The 22,085-nt window shown below is 34.9% G+C and overlaps 1 protein-coding gene across 2 annotated transcripts in view; it reads left to right on the top strand.

Annotated features, from left to right (window-relative positions):
• Positions 1–22,085, top strand: part of TENT2 (terminal nucleotidyltransferase 2) — a 71,457-nt gene that overhangs the window by 2,770 nt on the left and 46,602 nt on the right. For both annotated transcript variants that reach the window (XM_058728728.1, XM_058728723.1), the window contains exons 2-4: positions 3,066–3,239; positions 3,904–3,993; positions 6,487–6,724. In XM_058728728.1, coding sequence (XP_058584711.1) covers positions 3,103–3,239; positions 3,904–3,993; positions 6,487–6,724 — 465 coding nt within the window. In that variant the 5' untranslated portion in view covers positions 3,066–3,102. The remainder of the gene's footprint in view (positions 1–3,065; positions 3,240–3,903; positions 3,994–6,486; positions 6,725–22,085) is intronic.

Genomic DNA, 22,085 nt, shown 5'->3' with positions numbered 1-22,085 from the left:
GTTTAGCAGTTATGATAGGAATGATTAAAAAAAAAAAAGTATCCTGTAATGAGATACAGACCTGCTGAAGGGAGTTGATGAACTCTTGTTTTCTGGAGGTAACACCTTGTCTCTGATTCAGATGAGAGAGTCGGGCACTTGGGATGAGATCTGATGGGACCCCACGACTCTTATTCACAATCCATTATAAATCTTGGCCTAGTGAATCTCATTCATTATCTGTGTACATCCTTGGAACTTTAGTCTTGCAAAATTGAAAAAAAGCAAGGAACAAAGTGTGCATGAGTGATTTATTAGTTTCTTCACAGATCTTTCTCTTTTTCTATCCTGTTTTCTCCACCAGTTTTTCCAACCATCTGGTCTCAATACCCAGAGGCAGCTATTATTTCTTTTAGATGCTTAAGTGTTATTTTCCTCTCTTATTCTTCAAAAACTTCTATGGCTTGTTTTTAAAATTGACATCTACTGAAAATTAGAATTCAGCACCTTAATGTAGCCTCCCTTATCATTAAATTGTACTGTATATGAACATGTAAATATATATAGCATATTTTAATAATATACGTAATCTTTAAATATATGAAATAGATATGTAATATGTTACAATTTTGTTTAGATTGATATTTTTAATGTTTGTGTTATTGTGAGAACCAAATAGATAATGATTATATATCCTTTTTTATATGACTTTTTGAGTGTGTGTGTGTGTGTGTTCAGGTAATTTCTTTTTAACTTGCTACTTTTTTGTTTGTGTGATTATTTTTGCTCCTCTCTGTGGTCAGATACATCAGGTAAACTGCCAGTAAAGTTCTAAGTTTTTTTCTCCTAGGGTCTCTTCTTGAAACCCTTCATCCTCTTGCTCTAATTTAAGCTGGTAGCTTTCCTTCACCACTGTTCTGGGGAATTACTTTGTCTCTGCCCTACAGCAGGTCTCCCTTTTCCTAGATCCCAGGTTTTTTGTTTTGTTTTATTTTTTTGATACGTGACATGTCTGAACATGTTTTTATTCTCCCTTGCAGTGATAGTGTGGCTCGGTATAGAATTATAGCTTGAGAGCATTTCCTGCAGAGACTTGAAGGCACTAACTTCATTGTCTTGTAGTTTCCTCTGTTGCTATTGAGGATTTTAAAGTCATTTTGATTGTCAGCTCTTTATTTATAACATTTTCCTCTTCTGAAATATAAGTTTCTTTTTCCTTATGTTCTGAAATCTTACCATAATATACCTTGGTACATACATTTTTTAAGGTGTGCTTTGTGCTCATTAGGTCCTTTAAATCTCAGGATTGGTTTTTTTCAGTCCTGGACATTTTATTGTTTTGTTTATTTGATAATTTCCTTCTGTGTGTTTTCTCTCTTCTACAGGAACTTCTGTTATGTTGGATGATGGACCATATAGTTTGATTCTCTTATATTTTTTTCTCTTATTGTTCTGCCTCCTTTCTGCCTTTACTAGTTTTTCCTTTTTATTCTAAGAGATTTCCTCAGTGTTCTTTTAACTTTCTACTCAGTGTTTCTGCTTTTAATTTTATAATTTCGAAGAGCCTTTTCTGCTTTTTAAACAGTATATTGTTTTCTGGTGTTTTTTTGCTTTATTTAATTAATATATTTATTTTGCTCTTGGAATTGTTTTTGTTTATTCCTAGATGTTTTTTCTCTTATGGTGATCCTTGAATGTTTATTTTAAGTGAGAGTTTCTAGAAATCAAATTGGAAGCTCTGTGTGCATGGGTGGGCAGTTTAGTAGTAGACTTTACTGTAGTTTGCTAGCAGGCTTAACTTTTTCTTCGTGGAAAACTGTTACTATATTATAGGTTGTCTGGTTACCATGTCATTTGGTTTCTTTCCCAGTACCATAAATGGGTTTTCTGATTGCCTGCATTGGGAGGGTGGGCTGGGATCCTATTTTCACTTTGTTGATTTTACTTAATACTTGATTTGTTTGTTACTTTGCCCTACCCTTTGTAAGTTTGTAGCCTTTGGGATCAGTCATTGCAAAGTATAAATCTCTCCTGCCTGGGTCAGTGAATGGTTCTGATTGCTTTGTACAATAGTTCCCCTGCTTATTCACACAGGAGACATACTAAGACCCCCAGGGAATGTCTAAAACTGTGGGTAGTACCGAACCCTATATATACTACTTTTTTTCCTGTATATACGTACCTTCGATAAAGTTTGTAAGTTAAGTACAACAATTAATAATACAATAGAACAATTATATTACTATATACTGCAGTAAAAGTTTTGTAAATGTTGTCTCTTGGAATATCTTAATTATATTGTATTCTGTGATGATGTAGATGATAACATACACATATGATAATATGAAGTGAGGTGAATGGTGTGTGTATTATGACATAGTGTTAGGCTACTATTGACCTGACGATATGTCAGGAGGAGGATCATCTGCTTCTGGGCCATGGTTGACCACAGATAACTGAAACCACAGAAAGTGAAATTGTGGGTAAGGGGGGACTGTTATGCATGTTTTCCCCATTGCTGTGGAACAGGCTCTCTTTTATGTGACGTCCTTTATATAAATTATTTAGACTTTGAAGGAAATCTCAGAATTTTATAGGTATTAGGCAGTACGGATTCCTTCCTTTGTTTGAGTTGATCTGTAAGAAGATGTGTAAGATCTATATCCTAAGAATCAGGTTGTAATATTATGGTTTATACCTTTGAATAAAATCAACTGGGTATAAATGTAAGAATCTGTATGGCTTCATTAAATGTCTGTCCTGAGTGGTGTCTTTTTTATTATCAAAGTATGTGGTGATAACTTGATTTCTGAAAGATCTGTTGATATTAGGTTAAACACATCAGAAATTAGAAACTTGCATTTTTTTTTTCATTTGCATGATATTCTTAATCTAGATTTAAAATTCATTATTAACAAGTTTTTTGTTACCTGTAGTGGGACTTAAGAGATCTGTTAAAACTTTTGAAATAACTTTGTAAGTAAAATTCATAACTTGGTAAATAATTGTTTTAAATAATAGATATTAGTTATTACTGAGTTCAATATTTTCAAGATATAATAATTTGTCTTTTAAAACTATCCTAGGTAGAAGAATACATGTTCGCTTTTAGTGAACAAGAGCATGTTCCCAAACTCAATTTTGGGTCGCCCGCCTTTCACCCCAAACCATCAACAACATAATAATTTCTTCGCCCTGTCACCAACTCTTTATTCACACCAGCAGCTTATAGATGCACAGTTCAACTTTCAGAATTCAGAGTAAGTATGGTGTTATTTTGGCCCATATCATTTGTAAATTTTGTTTTCTAATTGAGAACATTTTTATATGTTTATATGTTTTTTTTTTTTAATTTTTTTTTCAACGTTTTTTATTTATTTTTGGGACAGAGAGAGACAGAGCATGAACGGGGGAGGGGCAGAGAGAGAGGGAGACACAGAATCGGAAACAGGCTCCAGGCTCCGAGCCATCAGCCCAGAGCCTGACGCGGGGCTCAAACTCACGGACCGCGAGATCGTGACCTGGCTGAAGTCGGACGCTTAACCGACTGCGCCACCCAGGCGCCCCTATATGTTTCATTTTTATATGAAATGTTTGAAGTTAAAAAAACTGTCATTGTTGGGGTGCTTGGGTGGCTCATTTGGTTGAGTAACCGGCTCTTGATATTGGCTCAGGTCATGATCCTGTCGTGGGATTGAGTTGCTACGTTGGGCTCCATGCTGAGCATGGAGTCTGCTTAAGATTCTCTCTCTCTCCCTCTGTCCCCTACCCCACTCGTCTCACTTGTGCGGTCTCTAAAACAATAATAAAAAAGGTCATTGTATTGTTTTTTCTGATCAGTGAAATATTTAGTTTTTTATGAAATTGCTTTTTTGTTTAAGGGAAAAATGTTTATTACTGTTGTTCTTTATGTGTTTTTGGTAGTTTGTCAAGAGCGGTGTCATTACAGCAGTTGACATATGGAAATGTCAGTCCAATACAGACCTCAACTTCTCCGTTATTTCGAGGAAGGAAGTAAGTACTTAATTATTTTAAAAGAAAAGTTTGCATTTCTCTGAACTGTAGCTGAGTGTTTCTTGTATTAAGATTGTGTGGACATTATGCCCTAAATTTTATTTTCTGAAACCTGTGAAGTCATTCCTGTGACAAAATTTTGAAACTTTTATATTAAATTTAAAAAATTTTAGGGATACTTTTGTTGATTTATTACTGCCATTGCAAATTTTAGATGGAATGAAGCCACATTTTTCAGAAGACTACTTTTAATTGAGATTTTAACTAAATTAGATTGTTTTCTGAATTAGTTTGCTGGGGCTGCCATATCAAAGTACAACTGATTGGGTGGCTTGCACAGAAATTTATTTTCTCACAATCCTGGAGGCTAGAAGTCCAAGATCAAGGTGTTGGCAGGTTTGTTTTCTTCTGAGACCTCCCTCCTTGGCTTGTAGATGGCTGCCTTCTCTGTGTCCTACAGAGGCATCTCTGTGTTTTCTGTGTCCTAATCTCTACTTCTAAGGATACTAGTCATATTGGATTAGGGCCTACTTTTAATGACACCATTTTAAGTTCTTTAAAGGCTGGATGTTCAAAACAGTCAAATTTTGAGGTACTGCTCAACCATTAGAATTTTGAGGAGACACAGTTCAGCCCATAATATCTTCTTTCTAGTAAAATTCACTATTCAATTTATCTAAATCTTACACACCTAAGGTTCTGTAATAAATATTATTATAGTAAAAATTTCTGCATGTCTAAAGCTTTCTGTAGAGAAGTCAGAGTCAACTAATTTTAACCAATTAGAAGAAATTGATGTACCACAAAGTAATTATAATAGAATTTTAGAGATGATTATTAAAATAAGGTTTGGCAGTATTTGCAAGATATAGCTGTTGAATGCCTATATAAACATTCCATAAATTTATGTCCGATTAAAAATAACACTAGCTAAGAATTATTGATCATTCACATAGTAGCGTTGTTCTGTGGCGTTTACAAATGATTTAAGTTTCACAAAACTTTATGAGATGAGTACTGTTATCCCTCTTCTGTTGAGAAAGATGAAACAGAGGTTAAGCAACTAGTTATTCAGGTAGAAGCACACTTACGATTTGAACCCAGGTAGTCTGGCTCTAGATCTTGTGCTTCAGAGCACTGTGAGTTGTTCTTCAAAGTTATCATTGTGGAAGGCTTTATAATGATGCCAAAAGTATTGGCTTTAATTGAGATTTTAATTTTTTTGAAATTGCCTGGATAGCCAGTTTGTGAATCACAAATGAAAACAAATTCCATTGGCTCATAGTTGTACTTTAAAAACTAAAATTGACATTCTCAAGAGAAGCAGCATATAAAGCTAAATCACTTTTATGTTAGCAGATATTAAATATACTCTTAGGTTTTTAGTGCTGTACACTTTTACTTGTGAATAGGAGTTCTACTTATTTTTGGGGTCAAGGAGAGAGGAGTTGGTGTAATCCTACTGGGGTATTACAATAAAAAACCTTCGGATGGCCGTGACCCATAGAATTTGAGAGCTTTAAAGTAATTGGACCATTTCCCATGGCCGAAAGTATTGTCTGTATGAACAAACTTAATATATCATTGAAGTAAATATCTTTTTTTAGACAAATAATTATTTTCATTCTGGCTTTTATTTTGAAAAATTTTATGCCTCCAGAAAAATTTAAAGAATAGTACAGTGAACATCTGTATGCTGTTTACCTAGGTTCATTAAAGTTTTGCTTCATTTGATTTTTTTTGCCTCTTTGTCTTTATTCCTACTTTTTTTTTTTCCTGAACCATGATGAAAAATTGTAGACATCATTTCACTGTACATCAGTGCATTCCTGCTAAGAACAGGGATCTTTTCCTGTATAACCAAAATACATTAGTCATGCCCAAGAAATTTAACATTAATACAATACTGTTATCTGAAATGCAGTTAGTTTTCATATTTCTTTAGTTGTTCAGTGTCTTTATAGCTTTTTAATATGATCTTTCCAACTGATGAACCGGAATATAGGTGGACTTAAAGACCCTTTTTAACTATGTAACACGCAGTTCACTTAATTTTATTCTCATTCTTTAGAATTTGGGTTTTATTGTCAGTGTTTCTATGAATGGAAGTTTTCCTCCAAAGTTTTAAATGCTGAGATAAAATATTGGGATAGTTCTGCAGGAGACTAACCCTGATATATATAGCGTATAGGTTTAAAAATATATACATATATATTCTATAAATTATATATATGCATATATATACGTACATATGTATGTACATATATACACACACCCACATACGTACACACATTATCAGTATGCATTTTTCCTAAGGTGTTTTTCTAAGGCTTCTCTTGTGCTCAAAATGAATATTTTAAGATTCATATAGAACTAATAATGTGGCCTTGCTGAAAGAGTCAATATTGGCATTTGTTATTTTTATAGTTTTAATTGTTTTCTGTCATTAGAAAGTTATATCTTTAATTACTAAGGTATATTGCTTGTTTTCAGGAGATTAAGCGATGAAAAAAACCTTCCTCTTGACGGTAAACGGCAGCGTTTCCATTCACCCCACCAAGAGCCAACTCTAGTTAACCACATAGTGCCTTTATCAGGTGAAAGAAGATACTCAATGCCGCCATTGTTTCATACACACTATGTACCAGATATAGTCAGATGTGTTCCATCTTTTCGAGAAATACCATTTTTAGAACCTAGAGAAATCACACTGCCTGAGGCCAAAGATAAGGTAATAATAATATAGATTTTAGTTTTACCTTTTGGAAAGTTGATGTAAATAATGTATTAAAAACATCAGAAATATCTAATGTTTTGGATTAAATAGAATATGTCTTTTTTTGCACTGTTTAAACTATTCAACCTAGTTTTCTGTCTAAATTTGATTTTTTTATTTTTGTTAGCTTTTCTTTTATGGAAGTGTAGCTTTCATATCAGGAAATCAGATTTTCTCTGATTCATAAAAATCTGGATTAGAACTCAAAACATTTGATTTCTTAGTTTAGAGAACTCTACTGTTACTTATTTTTATTTTAGAGAAACACATTTTCATATGGTTATTATAAAATGTCAAAAAGCATTTCCTTTTGGGAGGTTTGTGTTTGTCATGAAGTTTTTGAATGTCAAAAATAGCGAATCCAGGAGTCATGGAGAAATTGATACAATCAGAGTGATATGATGCAGAAAGATCTATCAGAAACATTTGTAAAAAGCATTTCCAATAAATGAAATAAAGCTGTTTAATAATTCTTGGAAAATGACATTATCAGCATTGGGGAACAATGAGTTATTTAACACTAATATTAGAAGCATATTTACCCCCTACCCCCAAATAATTTTAGGTAATTTAGAAGAGTTTACAATGTAAATATCTGTGTTCTCTTGGCTTGTCTGTGGATTACATTTTGCTGTTTTTACATTTTCAAAGCTGCTCCACTTTTAAGAAATACTGACATCTGTAGGCTAAGGAGAATGATCCTGAAGGGAGTATAGTGACTTTGTTTTACTCATCTGTGGGTTCCTGGCAACCAACATAGGTCTAGAATGTTGTAAATGTATAGAAAATGTTGGATCAAAAAAGGAGCACTTGGTTCATTCTTTAGTTGTGCTGCTTTTTATTCCGTCATCATTCTTTCATTGTGTCATAAAATTCACTCTTTTTAAGTATACAGTTCAGTTTTTAGTATATTCACACAGTTGTACAGTGATCACCACTCTCTAATTCTAGTATGCTTTCATCGTCCCCGGACAAAACATGTACCCAGTACCAGTCCCTTCCCCATCCCTGACCTTCCTCTCCCTTACCACCTGCCCCCCTTGGTTGCCACCAGTTGATTTTTTTATCTCTATGGATTTGCTTATTCTAGACATTCATATAAGTGGAATCATACATTATGTGGTCTTGCTTTTTTAACTTAGTGTATTTTCAAGGTTCATCCATGTCATAGAATGTGTCAATTCTTTGTCTCTTTTTATAACTGAATAATATTCTGCTGTATAGATACACCATTGTATTTTGTTTATGCATTCATCATTTGCTCAGCTTTGGGGCTGTTTCTTCTCTTTGGCTATTCTGAATAATGCTGCTATGAAAATCTGTGTACAGGTTTGTATGGACATGTTTCTGTTTCTTTTGGGTGTATGCCTAGTAGTGAAATTGGTGGGTTAGGTGCTAATTCTATGTATACCTTTTTGAGAGCTGCCAGTGTTTTCTAAAGTGGCTGCACCATTTTACATTCTCACCACCAATGTATGAGTGTTCCAATTTATCTACATCCTTGTCAACACTTGTTATTGTCTGACTTTTTGATTATAGCCATCCTAGTTGGTAAGAAATGGTATCTCATTGTGATTTTGATTTGCATTTCTCTAATAACTAATGATGTTGGTCATCTTTTCATTTGTGTATTCAGATCTTTTGCCCATTTTTTAATTGGAGTATTTATTTTTTATTGTTGAGTTGTAAGAGTTCTTTGTATATTTTGAATATTAGACCATTATATATGATTTGCAAGTATATTCTCCCATTCTTGATTTGTATTTTTCCTTTCTTGATGGTGTCCTTTGAAGCACAAAAGCTTTTCATTTTAACCAAGTCCAATTTATCTTTTTCTTCGGTTGCTTGAGCTTTTGGTGTCGTATGTAAAACCATTGCCTGATCCAAGGTCTCAAAGATTAATGTCTATGTGCTATTCTAAGAGTTTTATAGTTTTAGCTCTTAGATTTAGGTCTTTGGTCCATTTTGAGTTTTAATATGACATGAAGTAGGGGTCCAACTTCATTCTTTTGCTGTTAGTCCAGTTGTCCCAGCACTATTTATTAAATAGATTGTATCATTCTTCTGTTAATATGAAGTAGAAAAGCAATTAGGTAAAACGAGTGGGAGGGAGGATGAGGCAAAGTAAAATGGGAAAAGACTAACTTGAGAAGTTTTGGTACTGTTTCTCTCCTCTCTCCATTCTTTGTCCTTTCTTTGCTTTCTCATTTTAAAGAAACTCTTAACAATGCTATAATGTAAAAGCCTATGGTATAAATCAAATCTGACAAATTCTTTTAGTGAATATATAAGAATCTTTTACTATGAGTTTTTAATTATGTATTCAGACTCATTTTCTATGGAATTTATAAATATTGAAGCTTTCTATCTTTTTGTATGTATTTATATAGTCATAATAGGTAACTATTGGAACTAACTAAATAACTGCTAGTTCTGCATGTGGACGAGGTATATGTTGAGTGTCAGTAAATTGAACAACATAATTTACATTAGTCAGTATATATCATTTAGTGAAGTATGGTTCCATATCAGTAACTTTTTCTGTGCATAGTAGCATAGGAAAAAATCTCTTATATCTCATGTTTTTGGAGTAAGCATTTGTTTCAGAAAGGTAAAGATATATTTTGTTAAGCAAATTTTTTTGAGTGCTACTCTCTACCTGCCTAGTTGTGGGAGAAAGAAGGCAAGCAATTAGTTTTGTGTTCATCCTTTAAGAGAACACTTTTAAAGAAAACTAACACTTATTAATGCCTTTTCTAGGCATTCATATGTTATATCATTTAGTCTTTTCAACAACCCCATGACATGGATATTATCCTAATTTTACTGAGGCTCAGAAAGCTAAATAACTTGTTCAAGGTCACAGCTAGTAACTGACACAACCAAGATTTGACCTTTGTCTCTAATAATACAAAAAGGAGGAATTTAAGATGTTTAAAATCAGGGGTAGGGAGATGACATTCTTAGAATTGACTATAACACCAGGTGATCTGTGAAAGTAATAGCTAATATTTAGTGGCTTTCTTTGCCAGCAGTGTGCTCAATGGTTTCTATCATTTACCTCTGTTTATCTCTGCTACAGTATGAAGTGAATGGGAAGTCCAGTGTGAAAAAAATGGAGTAGTGGTTTGGGGTCTTGAGTGCCCAGTGGAATGCCATTGAAGGTTTTTGAGTAGAGAAATAGCACAGATTGACATTTTGGGGAAGATGGTTCTTGTGGTATAGTGGAGTTGAACTTGGAATAAGGAGGGCCTGGAAGATGGGTGATTACCTTTAAAGCTATTAAATTCATTTGATGAGAGGCATGGAAGCTTTCAATTATGGCATATGGTAGTGGGAAAGATGTGAAAGACCATGCATAAGGAAAATTGGTAGAATGTGTGGAATCACTGAATATAGGGGGGAGAGGGGGAGGCTTTGATGTCTCCACTGCTTTGATTTTGGACTACTAACAGAGATAAGAAACCTAGATGTGAGGCGTATAAATTAGTTGAGGAACCAGTCATTTGTTTTGTTTGATTTTTTTTAAATGTTTATTTTTGAGAGAGAGTAACAGAGCACAAGTGGGGGAGGAGCAGAGGGGGGTACACAGAATCTGAAGCAGGCTCCAAGATCCGAGCTTTCAGCACAGAGCTCAATGTGGGACTTAAACCCATGATGTGCGAGATCATGACCTGAGCTGAATTTGGACACTTAACGGACTGATCCACCCAGGTGCTCCACAAGAATTTTTGGAAGTTTGGGAATATCTGTAATTTTTGCGAAACTTCATCTTCTGCAGATTACACACTAAGAATATAGGTCTATGGAAAAATAGGACTGGAGCATATTATTTGAAATCTAAACATTTTTGTAACCAGAATGCTATCAAGAGTAATAATTGATACCTTGGGAAATAACTTGGTCATACCAGATAGGCGACTTAGTATGACTGGATGCTGCTGCAGGGGATATTAAAAATATACAAAATAGAGTTGAGATATTGGCTTGTGGAGGGCACTCAGACAAGGCAGTTAAAAGTGGAGCTCTGAGTCAGTGAGGCTGCTACAAGTAGACACAGAAGGAAATATACCAGCAGAGAGCTGTTTGAGGCTGGGGAGATGTTTTATTGAGTGGGAACCCTCAATATAGTAGGAACGCAAACAAACAGGTGGGGGCTTATTTTTAGTTGTGTTAGATCCATAAGGACTCTTACCTGTGCAACAGCCAAACTCAGGGATTCTTTTTCTTTCTCATGAAGGTTATGATTCTGAGACTTCACTGTATGAATTTGAGTAAAGGTAGATGTAGGGAAGTTATTGTAGTGTTCTGTTCTAGGTGAAAGGGAATTATACCTTGAATTATGAAGTGCTTGTAGAGCACTTCACATTAGGAAGAGAAATTGATGGATTTAAGCTTTATTTGGGAATTCGAATTTATAGGATTTGGTGATGGATTATATTAGGTCATCCAGGCCTACTTTCACAAGGAGTGTCTTGTTCATTTTAGAATGTCTAACACTCCTGGCTTTCAACTCACTAGATACCACTAATCCCATTATGAGAAACAAAAAAGTTTACAGACATTGCCGTCTCGCCTTGGGGTAGAATTGCTCCTGGTTGAGAACCACTGAATTAGAGAAGAAGATACTGAGAATTTCAGGCTTCTACATGGATTCATGGTAGTATCATTGACTGAGATGGAACAAAATGGAAGAGTAGCAATATTTATGTGTGTGTGTGTGCTTAGTAGGGATTGGAGGATAAACAGGAGCCTCATCAATTCTGTGGACATTTGTCTTTAATGTGTATTTGAAACATCACATTAGATATTAAAGATGATAGTTTAATATTATAGATCTGGAATTCAGAGGAAAGGTATTGACTAGAAATGTACATTTGGTAATCATTGGCATACAGATGGTAATTGAAACCAAGAGTGTGGATGTGATTGTTCAGGGAGAGAAGAGAGCCTGGATTCAAGACTGAAATAGGTTGAGGAAAGGATGGGAAAACAGAAATGGAAATTAAAAATATATACAACTGTTTTGGGGAGTTTGGCTGTGAAGTGGAGGAGCTAAAGATTTGAAGTTGTAGCAAAGGATTTTTTAAATTTTTAAATTTTTATTTGAACCACATATAAATGTTTAGGGGAAAGATTTAGTGGATAGAGGGGAAATTGACTATTCTGCCAGGAAAAGAACAATCATGAATAAGATTCCTCAGAAGATAGGAAGGGCATGGATCTTGCTTATGGGTGAGTGATTGGCTTTAGGTAAGAGAAAAGGAGAAAAGCTTTCTGGAACTGGAGGAAAGGAGGGGAGGATAGGTGTAGATAATAAGGAAGTTTGTAGATATGATATAGAGACATTAATGTGGAGTTCCCATAGTTGAGTGGCTTCTTCCTGTTTTCTTTATGAATTATTATGCAAGGGCATCTGTTAAGAGTGAGGAGAATGAAGTGGGATGTCCAGGGTTTGAGAATAGTGGAGAGGGTTTGAAATAAAATTGACTGAGGGCAGGAAATCAAGCTGTGACCAGAGAAATAAAATAGAGAAAGACCAGTTGCTGGCTGGTGTTAGACGATTCACTTAAGATTGGTAATAATGAATTTATTATAATAATAATGAGTCATCAATTGGTTCAGTTAGCTCCAAGGAGAGGTTTTGTTAGTTAGTTTTAATTACTTTGAAAATTCATATTCTGTGTTTTGAAACCTGAAGATTTAAGTTTTTGAAAATGAATACCCTTTGAGTTTCCATTTTTCCTCCATTTTAAAATCTTTTGTCAGTTTTTTTCAAGTTGCTATATTAACAGAATTCTTTAAAATATCTGAATTACCTTTCTGAATTAACATTTATTTCACTCTAGCTTTTAGGTGAATATATGGTTGCCTGGACAAAAAAGAGGCTGTAGAGGAATCAAGAGTTAACCAAGCTCCTGAATTCTATTATAACTGTTCTTTGGAAATTCTGATTAGTTTGAAGATACTATGTGAGTTGAAGTAATTGATTTTGAATTTTTAGTTGAGATGAGGTTAGGCTGAGGTTTTCTTGGTACTGATTATAAAATAAAAAAGATGATTGTGAATTAATTATTCAAGGTATCTTTTATAATGTTTAATTTTGGAAAGGAGAAAATATGGTGGATCCTCTTGGCACCCTTGGAGGAACAGTTTAGGGACAGTTATCTTACAGATCTCTTAGAGGCTCCATGTTTAAAAAAAATTTTTTTTTTTAAATTTCAGTATTTCACTTTATTTAGAAACATTAAAAAAGGGGATAAAGTATTTGTAAAGTGTTGGCTCACTGAATTTTAAATACACTTGGCCACTGAACAACACAGTGGTTAGGGGTGCTAGCCTCCTACACTGTCGAAATCCTTGTATAACTTTTGACACCACCAAAACTTCACTGCTAATAGCCTGTTGACTGGAAGCCTTACCAATAACATAAACAGTCAGTTAACATACATTTTGTATGTTGAATGTATCATATACTGTATTCTTAAAATAGGATGGAGAAAAAATGTTGAAATCGTAGGGAAGAGAAAATACATTTATAGTACTATGCTGTATTTATCGAAAAAAATCTGGGTATAAGGATACCTGTGCAGTTCAAACCTGTGTTATTCAAAGGTCAACTGTAGTTAAAATGCGTGTATGCCCACAACTCCTGCTAATCTTTTATTTCAGCTTTTTTGAGATATGATTGACAAATAAAAATTGTATATATTTAAGGTGTAACTATAATGTCTGTAAATTGTGATTTACCGTAATCAACCTAATATCCATCACCTCCCATAGTTACCACACTTTTTTTGTGGTGAGAACAACTAAGATACAGTCTATTAGCAAATTTCAAGTATATAATACATGATTATTAAAAAAATTTTTTTAAGTGTTTGCTTTTGAGAGAGAGAGAGAAAGACTGAGTTTGAGCGGGGAAGAGGCAGAGAGAGAGGGAGACACAGAACTCGATGTGAGCTCCAGGTTCTGTGCTGTTAGCACAGAGCCCAATGGTGGGGCTCAAACTCACAAACTGTGAGATCATAACCTGAGCCGAAGTCAGATACTTAACTGAGCCACCCAGTCGCCCGCACAATACATTATTATTAATTAAAGTCACCATATTATAAATTATGTCTCTAGAACTTAATCATGTTATAACTGGAAGTTTGTATGCTTTCATCAACATCACCCCATTTCCTCCATACCCCCAGCTCCTGATAATCACTGTTCTACTCTCTGCTTATTAATTTGACTTTTTTAGATTTCGCATAAAAGTGGAGATCAGTGTTTTCTTTTTATGTTTAGTTTATTTCATTTACTATATTGTCTTCCAGGTTTATCCATGTTACAAATGGCAGAATTTCCTTCTTTTTTAAGGCCAAATGATATTCCATGGTGTATGTATGTGTGTGTGTATGTATATGTATGTATACGTATGTGTGTATGTATGTTTATATACCACATTTTCTTTATCCATTCGTCGGTTGACATTTAGGTTGTTTTCTTATCTTGGCTACTGTTTAATGCTACAGTGAACATGGAAGTGCAGATATCTCTTTGAGATACTGGTTTTATTTCCTTTGAATGTATACCCAGAAGTGGAATTGCTGGATCATATCGTAGTTCCATTTTTTAATTTTTTAAAGTTTATTTATTTATTTTTAAGAGAGAGTGAGTGCTAGTGGGGGAGAAGCAGAGAGAGAGAATCCCAAGCAGGCTCTGCATGCTGTCAGCGCAGAGCCTAACACAGGGCCATGAACCCACAAATTGTGAGGTCATGACCTGAGCCAAAACCAAGAGCCAGACTCCCAACCAGCTGAGCCACCCGGGTGCCCCATATTTTTAATTTTTTGAGGAGTCTCCATACTGCTTTCCAGTGTGGTTGTACCAATTTACATTCTCACAGACAGTATGTGTTTCCTTTCCTCTGCATCCTTGCTGACACTTGTTACCTTTGACTTTGATAATGGTCTTTTAACAAGTGTGAGAGGATATCTCATTGTGCCTTTGATTTGCATCTCCCTGATGATTAGTAATGTTGAACATCTTTTCATGTATCTGTTGACATTTGTGTGTCATTGGAAAATGTTTGTTCAGGTCCTTTGCCCGTTTTTAAATTGGATTATTGATTAATTGATTGCTATTGAGTCATAGGAGTTTCTTTATATTTTGGATATTAACCCCTTATTTGGTATATCATTTGCAAATAATTTTCTCCCATTCTGTAGATTGCTTTTTCATTTTGTTGACTGTTTCTTTTGCTGTGCAAAAACTTCTTAGTTTGATGTAGTCCCACTTGATTTTAGCTTTAGTTACCTGTGATTTTGGTGTCAAGTCCAAAAAATCATTGCAAGACCGTTGTCAGGGAGCTTTTTTACACTCTTCTTTGCTAAGGAGCTTTACTGTTTCAGATCTTACAGTTAAATCTTTAATTCATTTTGACTTGGCTTTTGTGTATGGTGTAAGATAGGGGTCCATTTTCATTCTTTTGCACGTAGATATCTAGTTTGCCCAACATTGTTGAAGACTACCCTTTTTCCATTGTGAAGTCTTGGTACCTTTGTTCAAGGTACCAGATAGGTTTATTTCTGTGCTCTCTAGTGTGGTCTGTGTGTCTGTTTTTTATGCCAGTACCATAGTATTTTGATTACTATAGCTTTGTAATATAATTTGAAATCAGGAAGTGTGATGCTTCCAGCTTTTTTGTTCTTGCTCAAGATTGTTGTAGCTATTCTGGGTCATTTGGGTTCCATAGGAATTTTACCAATGTCTTTTCTATTTCTGTGAAAAATGCCATTTGAGTTTTGATAGGGATTGCATTAAATCTATAGATCATTTTGGGTACTGTGAACTTCTTAGCAATTTTAATTCTTCCAATCTGCAAATACAGGATGTCTTTCTATTTATTTGTTGTCTTCGGTTTCTTTTGTCAATATTTTGTAGTCTTCATTGTGAAGATCTTTTGCCTCCTTGGTTAAACTTATTCCTAGGGCCCTATCTTTGTAATGTATGTGTCAGAAAAGTTTTGAAAGCTACTGAGATGTAAATTTATGTAGAAAATCTAGGCCAGGACTCAGCAGAAGAGGTCCTCAAGTGAAAACTTGTTTTATTTTGTTATTTCCAAGTTCAGTAATAATATATGCCTAAAAGCAGTCAAACTTAAGGGAAAGAAATCAGTAATTCAGACTGCCTAATCATTGTGCCAGTTGATAAATTAAGAAGACTACATTTTGTCTGCACACAAAAACATAGTAATTTAACCTGCTAACAAGGAGTGTGTTATTTTTGACATGACATTTTCCTGATTCTATTTTATTTTAGTTAATTTTAAGAGAAAGGGAATTCAGCATCAGTAATGAATTTAAACTTTTATTACTTATCTAACTTTATTCAGTAATTAATACCAACTTTTTCTTTTTTTTTTTAAAGTTTATTTTTTGAGAGAGAAGGAAAGAGCCCGTTTGTGTGCACATGCATGTGTGCACGAGTGTGAGAGGAACAGAGAGAGAGAGAGAAAATCTCAAGCAGGGTGACCCCCTGTGTGGGGTTCAGTCTTAAGAACTGTGAGATCATGCCCAGAGCCAAAACCAAGAGTTGGAAACTTACCTGACTGAGCCACCCAGCTGTCCCAGTACTGTATTGTAAGATTATGGCAGTCTTTGTGTCTGAGGGGAGAGAGCCTGAGAGAGCTTAAGAAATTGCCTGTTTTGTTGAAATGTTTATGAACTAATAACTAATGTTTTCTGTACCATACTTAATTTTATTTCCCTTGCCTTGATAGCTCATTACCGACTTGTGCTTGTTGTTTCAAATAGCAATTATGTTTAGTCAAAAGCCTGTCACCATTTTCATATATTATAGTATGTGGTCAGGTCTTGGTAATCCCAGCTGGTAGTTTTTTTTGCTTTCTTTTACCTGGGGACCCAGTGAACAGGGGCAGATATAGAAGCTGCTGAGGATGACATTAGGCTTTATTTATTGACACACTTAAAATTTTTTCTGAATCCCAATCTATACTTGTCCTTGATGGCTTGTGTTGACCTAAGACAGTGATAACTTGTAATTTGTTTGAGCCTGACTTTGAGGACGGGTTATAGTATTTTTTTAGGAAAAATGAACATTTATATTTGGAAGAAACAATAATATTTTAAACTGTATGTATATAACTCTTCTTACAGTTTTGAACATATATAACATTTACTTATAGTAAAAAATAGATATCTTTTACTATTATTATTACTTTGAAGTTAAAGCAGTAGATCTTGGCAGGCAGCCTAAACGGGTAGTATTGTAGAGATTTAAATAACTTTAAGAATAGGGGGGCCTGGGCGGCTCAGTTGGTTAAGTGGCCGACTTAAGCCTAGGTCATGATCTCGCTGTTCCCGAGTTACAGCCCCGCGTTGGGCTCTGTGCTGACAGCTCAGATCTTGGATCCTGTTTCAGATTCCCTGCCCTCTCTCTGTCCCTACCCCACTCACGCTCTCTCTCAAAAATAAATAAACATTAAAAAAATTCAAATAACTTTACAGAATAATCTATTTTACGGATACTTTGTCGTAATTATTTTTTTAAACTAACGATAAGGAAACAAAAGCAATTATTATATTTTTGAAGTTTGTTTTGAGAGAGAGAGAGAGACAGTGTGAGTGGGGGGAGTGGCAGCGATAGAGGGAGAGAGAGAATCCTAAGTAGGTTCCACACTGCCCGCACAAAGCCCGATGTGGAGCTTGAACTCATAAAACCACGAGATCATGACCTGAGCCGAGACCAAGAGTTAGACTCTTAACTCACTGAGCCACTCAGGTGCCTGAGTGAAGCAAAAGCAATTAAAGAAAGTTCCTGAAGTGCCATTATTAATAGTCACCTTGGTGTTACATACATGATCTGAATATTTGATGCTTGATATTCATCAGCTGAGGAGAATTCATATCCTACCTCCCTCCCTGCTCCCCTGAATTATTGAACTGTCTTCTGAAATATTTCTCTAAATTTAAGTAGAAGTCTTACTTTAGCATATATGTGTATTAATTTTGAGTTTTGTCGCATTTTTACTCTATATTCTGTATGGTGTTTGTTCTAAGATACAAAAACATAATTTGATAATGAGAATCCCTAAGTAAATAATTAGATAGTAAGGAAAATTCTTTTGTATAGAAACCTATTAGATCTCCATTATAACAGTACTTGAAAGAGAAGAAATGTTTCCATGAGTGTAAAAAAGGGAAGGGAGCTAGTATATAGTATTATATTTTTCATATAATCATAAATTTTTTCATATGTGAATGTTTCTATATGAACACGATCATTCAGATGAAAGAATTTTTATATATAAAATTTCATTTGAGCATTGTTATAAAGAAATTTGTAACTTTTTGTTATCCAACAAATGTAATTATATGTAGGATAGTACCTACTATCAGTTCTAGGATTGTGTTGATCTGCCTAACTGATTCTATAGATCAGGGGATTGGCAAAACTTTTCTATAAGGGCCAAATAGTAAATATTTTAGATGTGTGGGCTATGTGGGGCCTCTGTTAAATTTTTTTTCTTTCTTTTTGAAGCAATCCTTAAAAAATGTAAAAATTATTTTATGTTACTGGCCTGTAAAACAGTTCAGAGACGGTTATTTGGCTTACAGGTTATAGTTTGCCAATCCTACAGATGAATTAAACTTAATTATTCAAGTGTCATTTAAAATTTTAAGGGCGCTGGGGTGCCTTAGTCGGTTAAGCGTCCAACTTTGGCTCAGGTCATGGACTCACATGAACTCGCGGTTTGTGAGTTCGAGCCCTGCATCGGGCCCCGTGCTGACAGCTTGGAGCTCGGAGCCCGGAGCCTGCCTCTCTCTCTACCCTTCCCCTGCTCATGCTCTATCTCTCTCTGTCTCTCAAAAATAAATAAATGTTAAAAAAAAAATTAAAAAATATTTATATTAACCACTTTACTGGAAACCTTTTTCAAATCTTTTATAAACTTGGATGCTTTTTATTATGGAAAATATCAAATACATACAAAAATAGAATATGGTATCACAGACCCTTATATCACCAAACTTTAAAAACTACCAACATACTGCCAGTTTTATTTCATCTATACCTCTCTCCCTCATTAGTTTGAGTCATTATATAATGACATAATATTCACAAATATTTTCAATATTTTTTGTTATCTTTTTTATCCTTTTGCCAATGCCATACTATCTTGTAAGTCTTGAAGGCAGGTAATGCAAATCCTCCAAATTTTGTCTTCTTCTTTGTGTGTGTGTGTGTATTCTTGTTTTTTGCCTTTCAAATAAAATTTAAAGTTATTTTCTTAGTTTCTAGAAACAAGCCTGCTAGGTCTGGTCTTGTCTCTTTTCTCTCTTCTCTTTTCTTTCTTTTCTTTTCTTTCTTTTTCTTTTTCTTTCTTTCTTTCTTTCTTTCTTTCTTTCTTTCTTTCTTTCTTTCTTTCTTTCTTTCTTTCTTTCTTTCTTTCTGTTTATTTACTTTTCAGTGACAGAGAGAGAATATGAGCAGGGGAAGGGCAGAGAGAAGGACACAGACTCTGAAGCAGGCTCCAGGGTCTGAGCTGTCAGCACAGAGCCTGATGTGAGGCTGGAACTCACTGGCTGGGAGATAATGACCTGAGCCGAAGTTGGACACTTAACCGGCTGAGCCACCCAGGTGCCCCCCCCCCCCCTTTTTAATGTTTATTTACTTATTTTGAGAGAGAGAGAGACAGAGAGTGTCAACAGAGGAGGGACAGAGAGAGAGTCACCCAAAGCAGGCTCCAGGCCCCGATGCAGGGCTTGAACCCACAAACCAGGAGATCATGACCTGAGCTGAAGTCAGACACTCACCCAACTGAGCCACCTGGCCTCCCATCTTTTCTTTTCTTTTGATTGTACTGACTGTATAGATTAATTTCAGGAGAATTCTTACTGAATTCTTACTAGTCTTACTAGTAGTTCCTTGATCCATGGGCATGGTATAGCTCTCCATTTGTTTAGGCTTTTAATTTCTTACATCAATATTTGGTAATTTAAATGTACAAGTTTTATATATCTTTTGGTAAATATATTTGTAAATATTTCTTGTTTTTTGCGGTTATTGATGTTTTTTAAATGCAGATTTCCGATTGTTTTTTGTTAGTACCAATATATATACTAGTATAGTACTATACTAGTAACCTTAGAAACTTAAAACATGAGAAAAAATGCCTTGGCTTGATATATTATGTTAAAAATTCCATTAATCTTGTGGACATGTCTTTGTGGTGTGCTTTATTATCTGTAGGAGTGTTACTCTCTTCTGTTTTCTTATTAAAACTTTGTATGGGAATTGACCAGAATCCTCTTTAGGCATCATTTCTTCAAATTTTTTTTCTTGCCTCTCATTCACACCTCCTCCCTTTCTGAGATTCCAGTTTTCTGTTAATTTGTATTTAACAAATACAAATACAACTGAGGGATCTTTTCCTGTACCATTTTTATGAGGGTTGGGCAGGCTAGCTTTCCTGGGTTTATGGCTTTAGGACTTGTTTTCTGTTGTTATGTAGTATTTAAGAAATATATTTTCTGAGACCTTTTCTCTCCTTTTACAGAGTAGGATTTTTCACCCTCTGCAATATTGGCATTTTTGAGTTAGATGACCTTTGCTGTGAGGGATCAACCTATTCAGAGTAAGATGTTTAGTGGCATTCTGGCCTCTATTAGATACCAGTGATGAACCAATGGCACCTCTCTTCCCCCCAGTTATGGTAACTAAAAATGTTGCTAGGCATTGTCAAATGTCCCTGTGGAGTCAGAATCATCGTAATGCTACACTGTCTTTTCTTTGCCTCTAATGGCTCTTTACTGTTTATTTTAGATTTCTCCTCCTTCCAGTTTCTTGCTTTGTTTTAGAAAGGAGCTTTCACTTTTTTTTTTTTTTTTTTTTGAGATTTCTGATATTTCTTTGATCCTCTTACATTTATCTGTGGACTCTTGCATATAGCCTGTGAAACTCTCCCCCCAGTTTTGATTGCTGTTCCACTCTGAATTGGATTCCTTAATTTGTGGAAGGGAGCAGGAAGTAGTACCTATGGGCAGTTTGATTTCTGGATGGTCTGGCTTTGGGACTGTCCAAAATTTTTTTTTCCTTTTTTTCTTCGTATTTCTGATACCATGTAGGTCTTGGTACTATTGGTATTTGGTCCCCTCTGCTCATATTTTGGGGTCCATGAGTAATACATAGTCATTGTATTGTATTTGTTCACCATGTTTTATTTTGATTTGGTTTGGTTTGATCTGTTTATTTAATTCTCCTAGTTGCTTTATCTTTTTGGAGGGAAGGTTATTAAAAGTATTAAAATATTAATGTTAAGGATGTTAATATTATCAAAGTGATATTAAAAAATTGTCTCTTTCATCACCAAGTTGCCCAGACTGCCTGTCTTCTTAAAATGTGTAATCTAAACATGATAAAAGGAAATGTTTATTCACTCTTTTCTCAGTCTACTTAAAAAATTTTTTTTTAATTAAAAAACTTATTTCTAGTTGAAGGATAGTTGATATTATATTAATTTTAGGTGTACAACATAGTGATTTGACAATTGTATATATTCGGAAATGCTCACCACAATAAGTATAATTACTGTCACCATACACAATTATTGTAATACTACTGACAATATTTCCTGTGCTGTACCTTTCATTTCTGTAACTTGTTTATTTTGTAACTGAAAGTTTGTACCTCTTTTTTTATTAAATGTTGTATCTTAATGTTTATTTTTGAGAGAGAGAGAGTGCATGTGTGTGTGTGTGTCTGTGTGTGTGAGCAGGGGAGGGGCAGAGAGAGAGGGAGCCACTCAATCCAAAGTAGGCTCCAGGTTCTGAGCTGTCAGCACAGAGCCTGGTGCAGGGCTGAAACCCACAAACCGTGAGATTATGACCTGAGCCGAAGTTGGATGCTTAACCGATTGAGCCACCCAGGCACCCCTGAAACTTTGTACCTCTTAATCCCCTTCACTTATTTTGCCTGTTCCCTCACCTTCTCCTTCTGACAACTACCATTTTGTTCTCTGTATATTTGAATCTATTTCCTTTTTTTGTTTTGTTCACTTTAAGAAAACATTTTAAATGATGGGTGGACTTGTGCCTGGACTCTGAGGACGGCCTAGAGAAGGAGAGGCTGAAAATGCAAGAGAAAGATGAAAAACAGATGGAAATATTTGTGCTCTGGAGTGACCAGAAGGCTTGGATACCAAAGTATTGGTAGAGGGATGAACTTTGAATAGGGGAAGAGAACAGTTTGTCTGACAGAAGAGGGAAGGAGATGATATTTTATTTTATTTAGATATGTTAGTTTG

Source organism: Neofelis nebulosa, chromosome 1, assembly GCF_028018385.1.
Source record: "Neofelis nebulosa isolate mNeoNeb1 chromosome 1, mNeoNeb1.pri, whole genome shotgun sequence".
Classification (NCBI taxonomy): Eukaryota; Metazoa; Chordata; class Mammalia; order Carnivora; family Felidae; genus Neofelis; species Neofelis nebulosa.
This window is presented reverse-complemented; position numbering and strand designations above follow the sequence as displayed.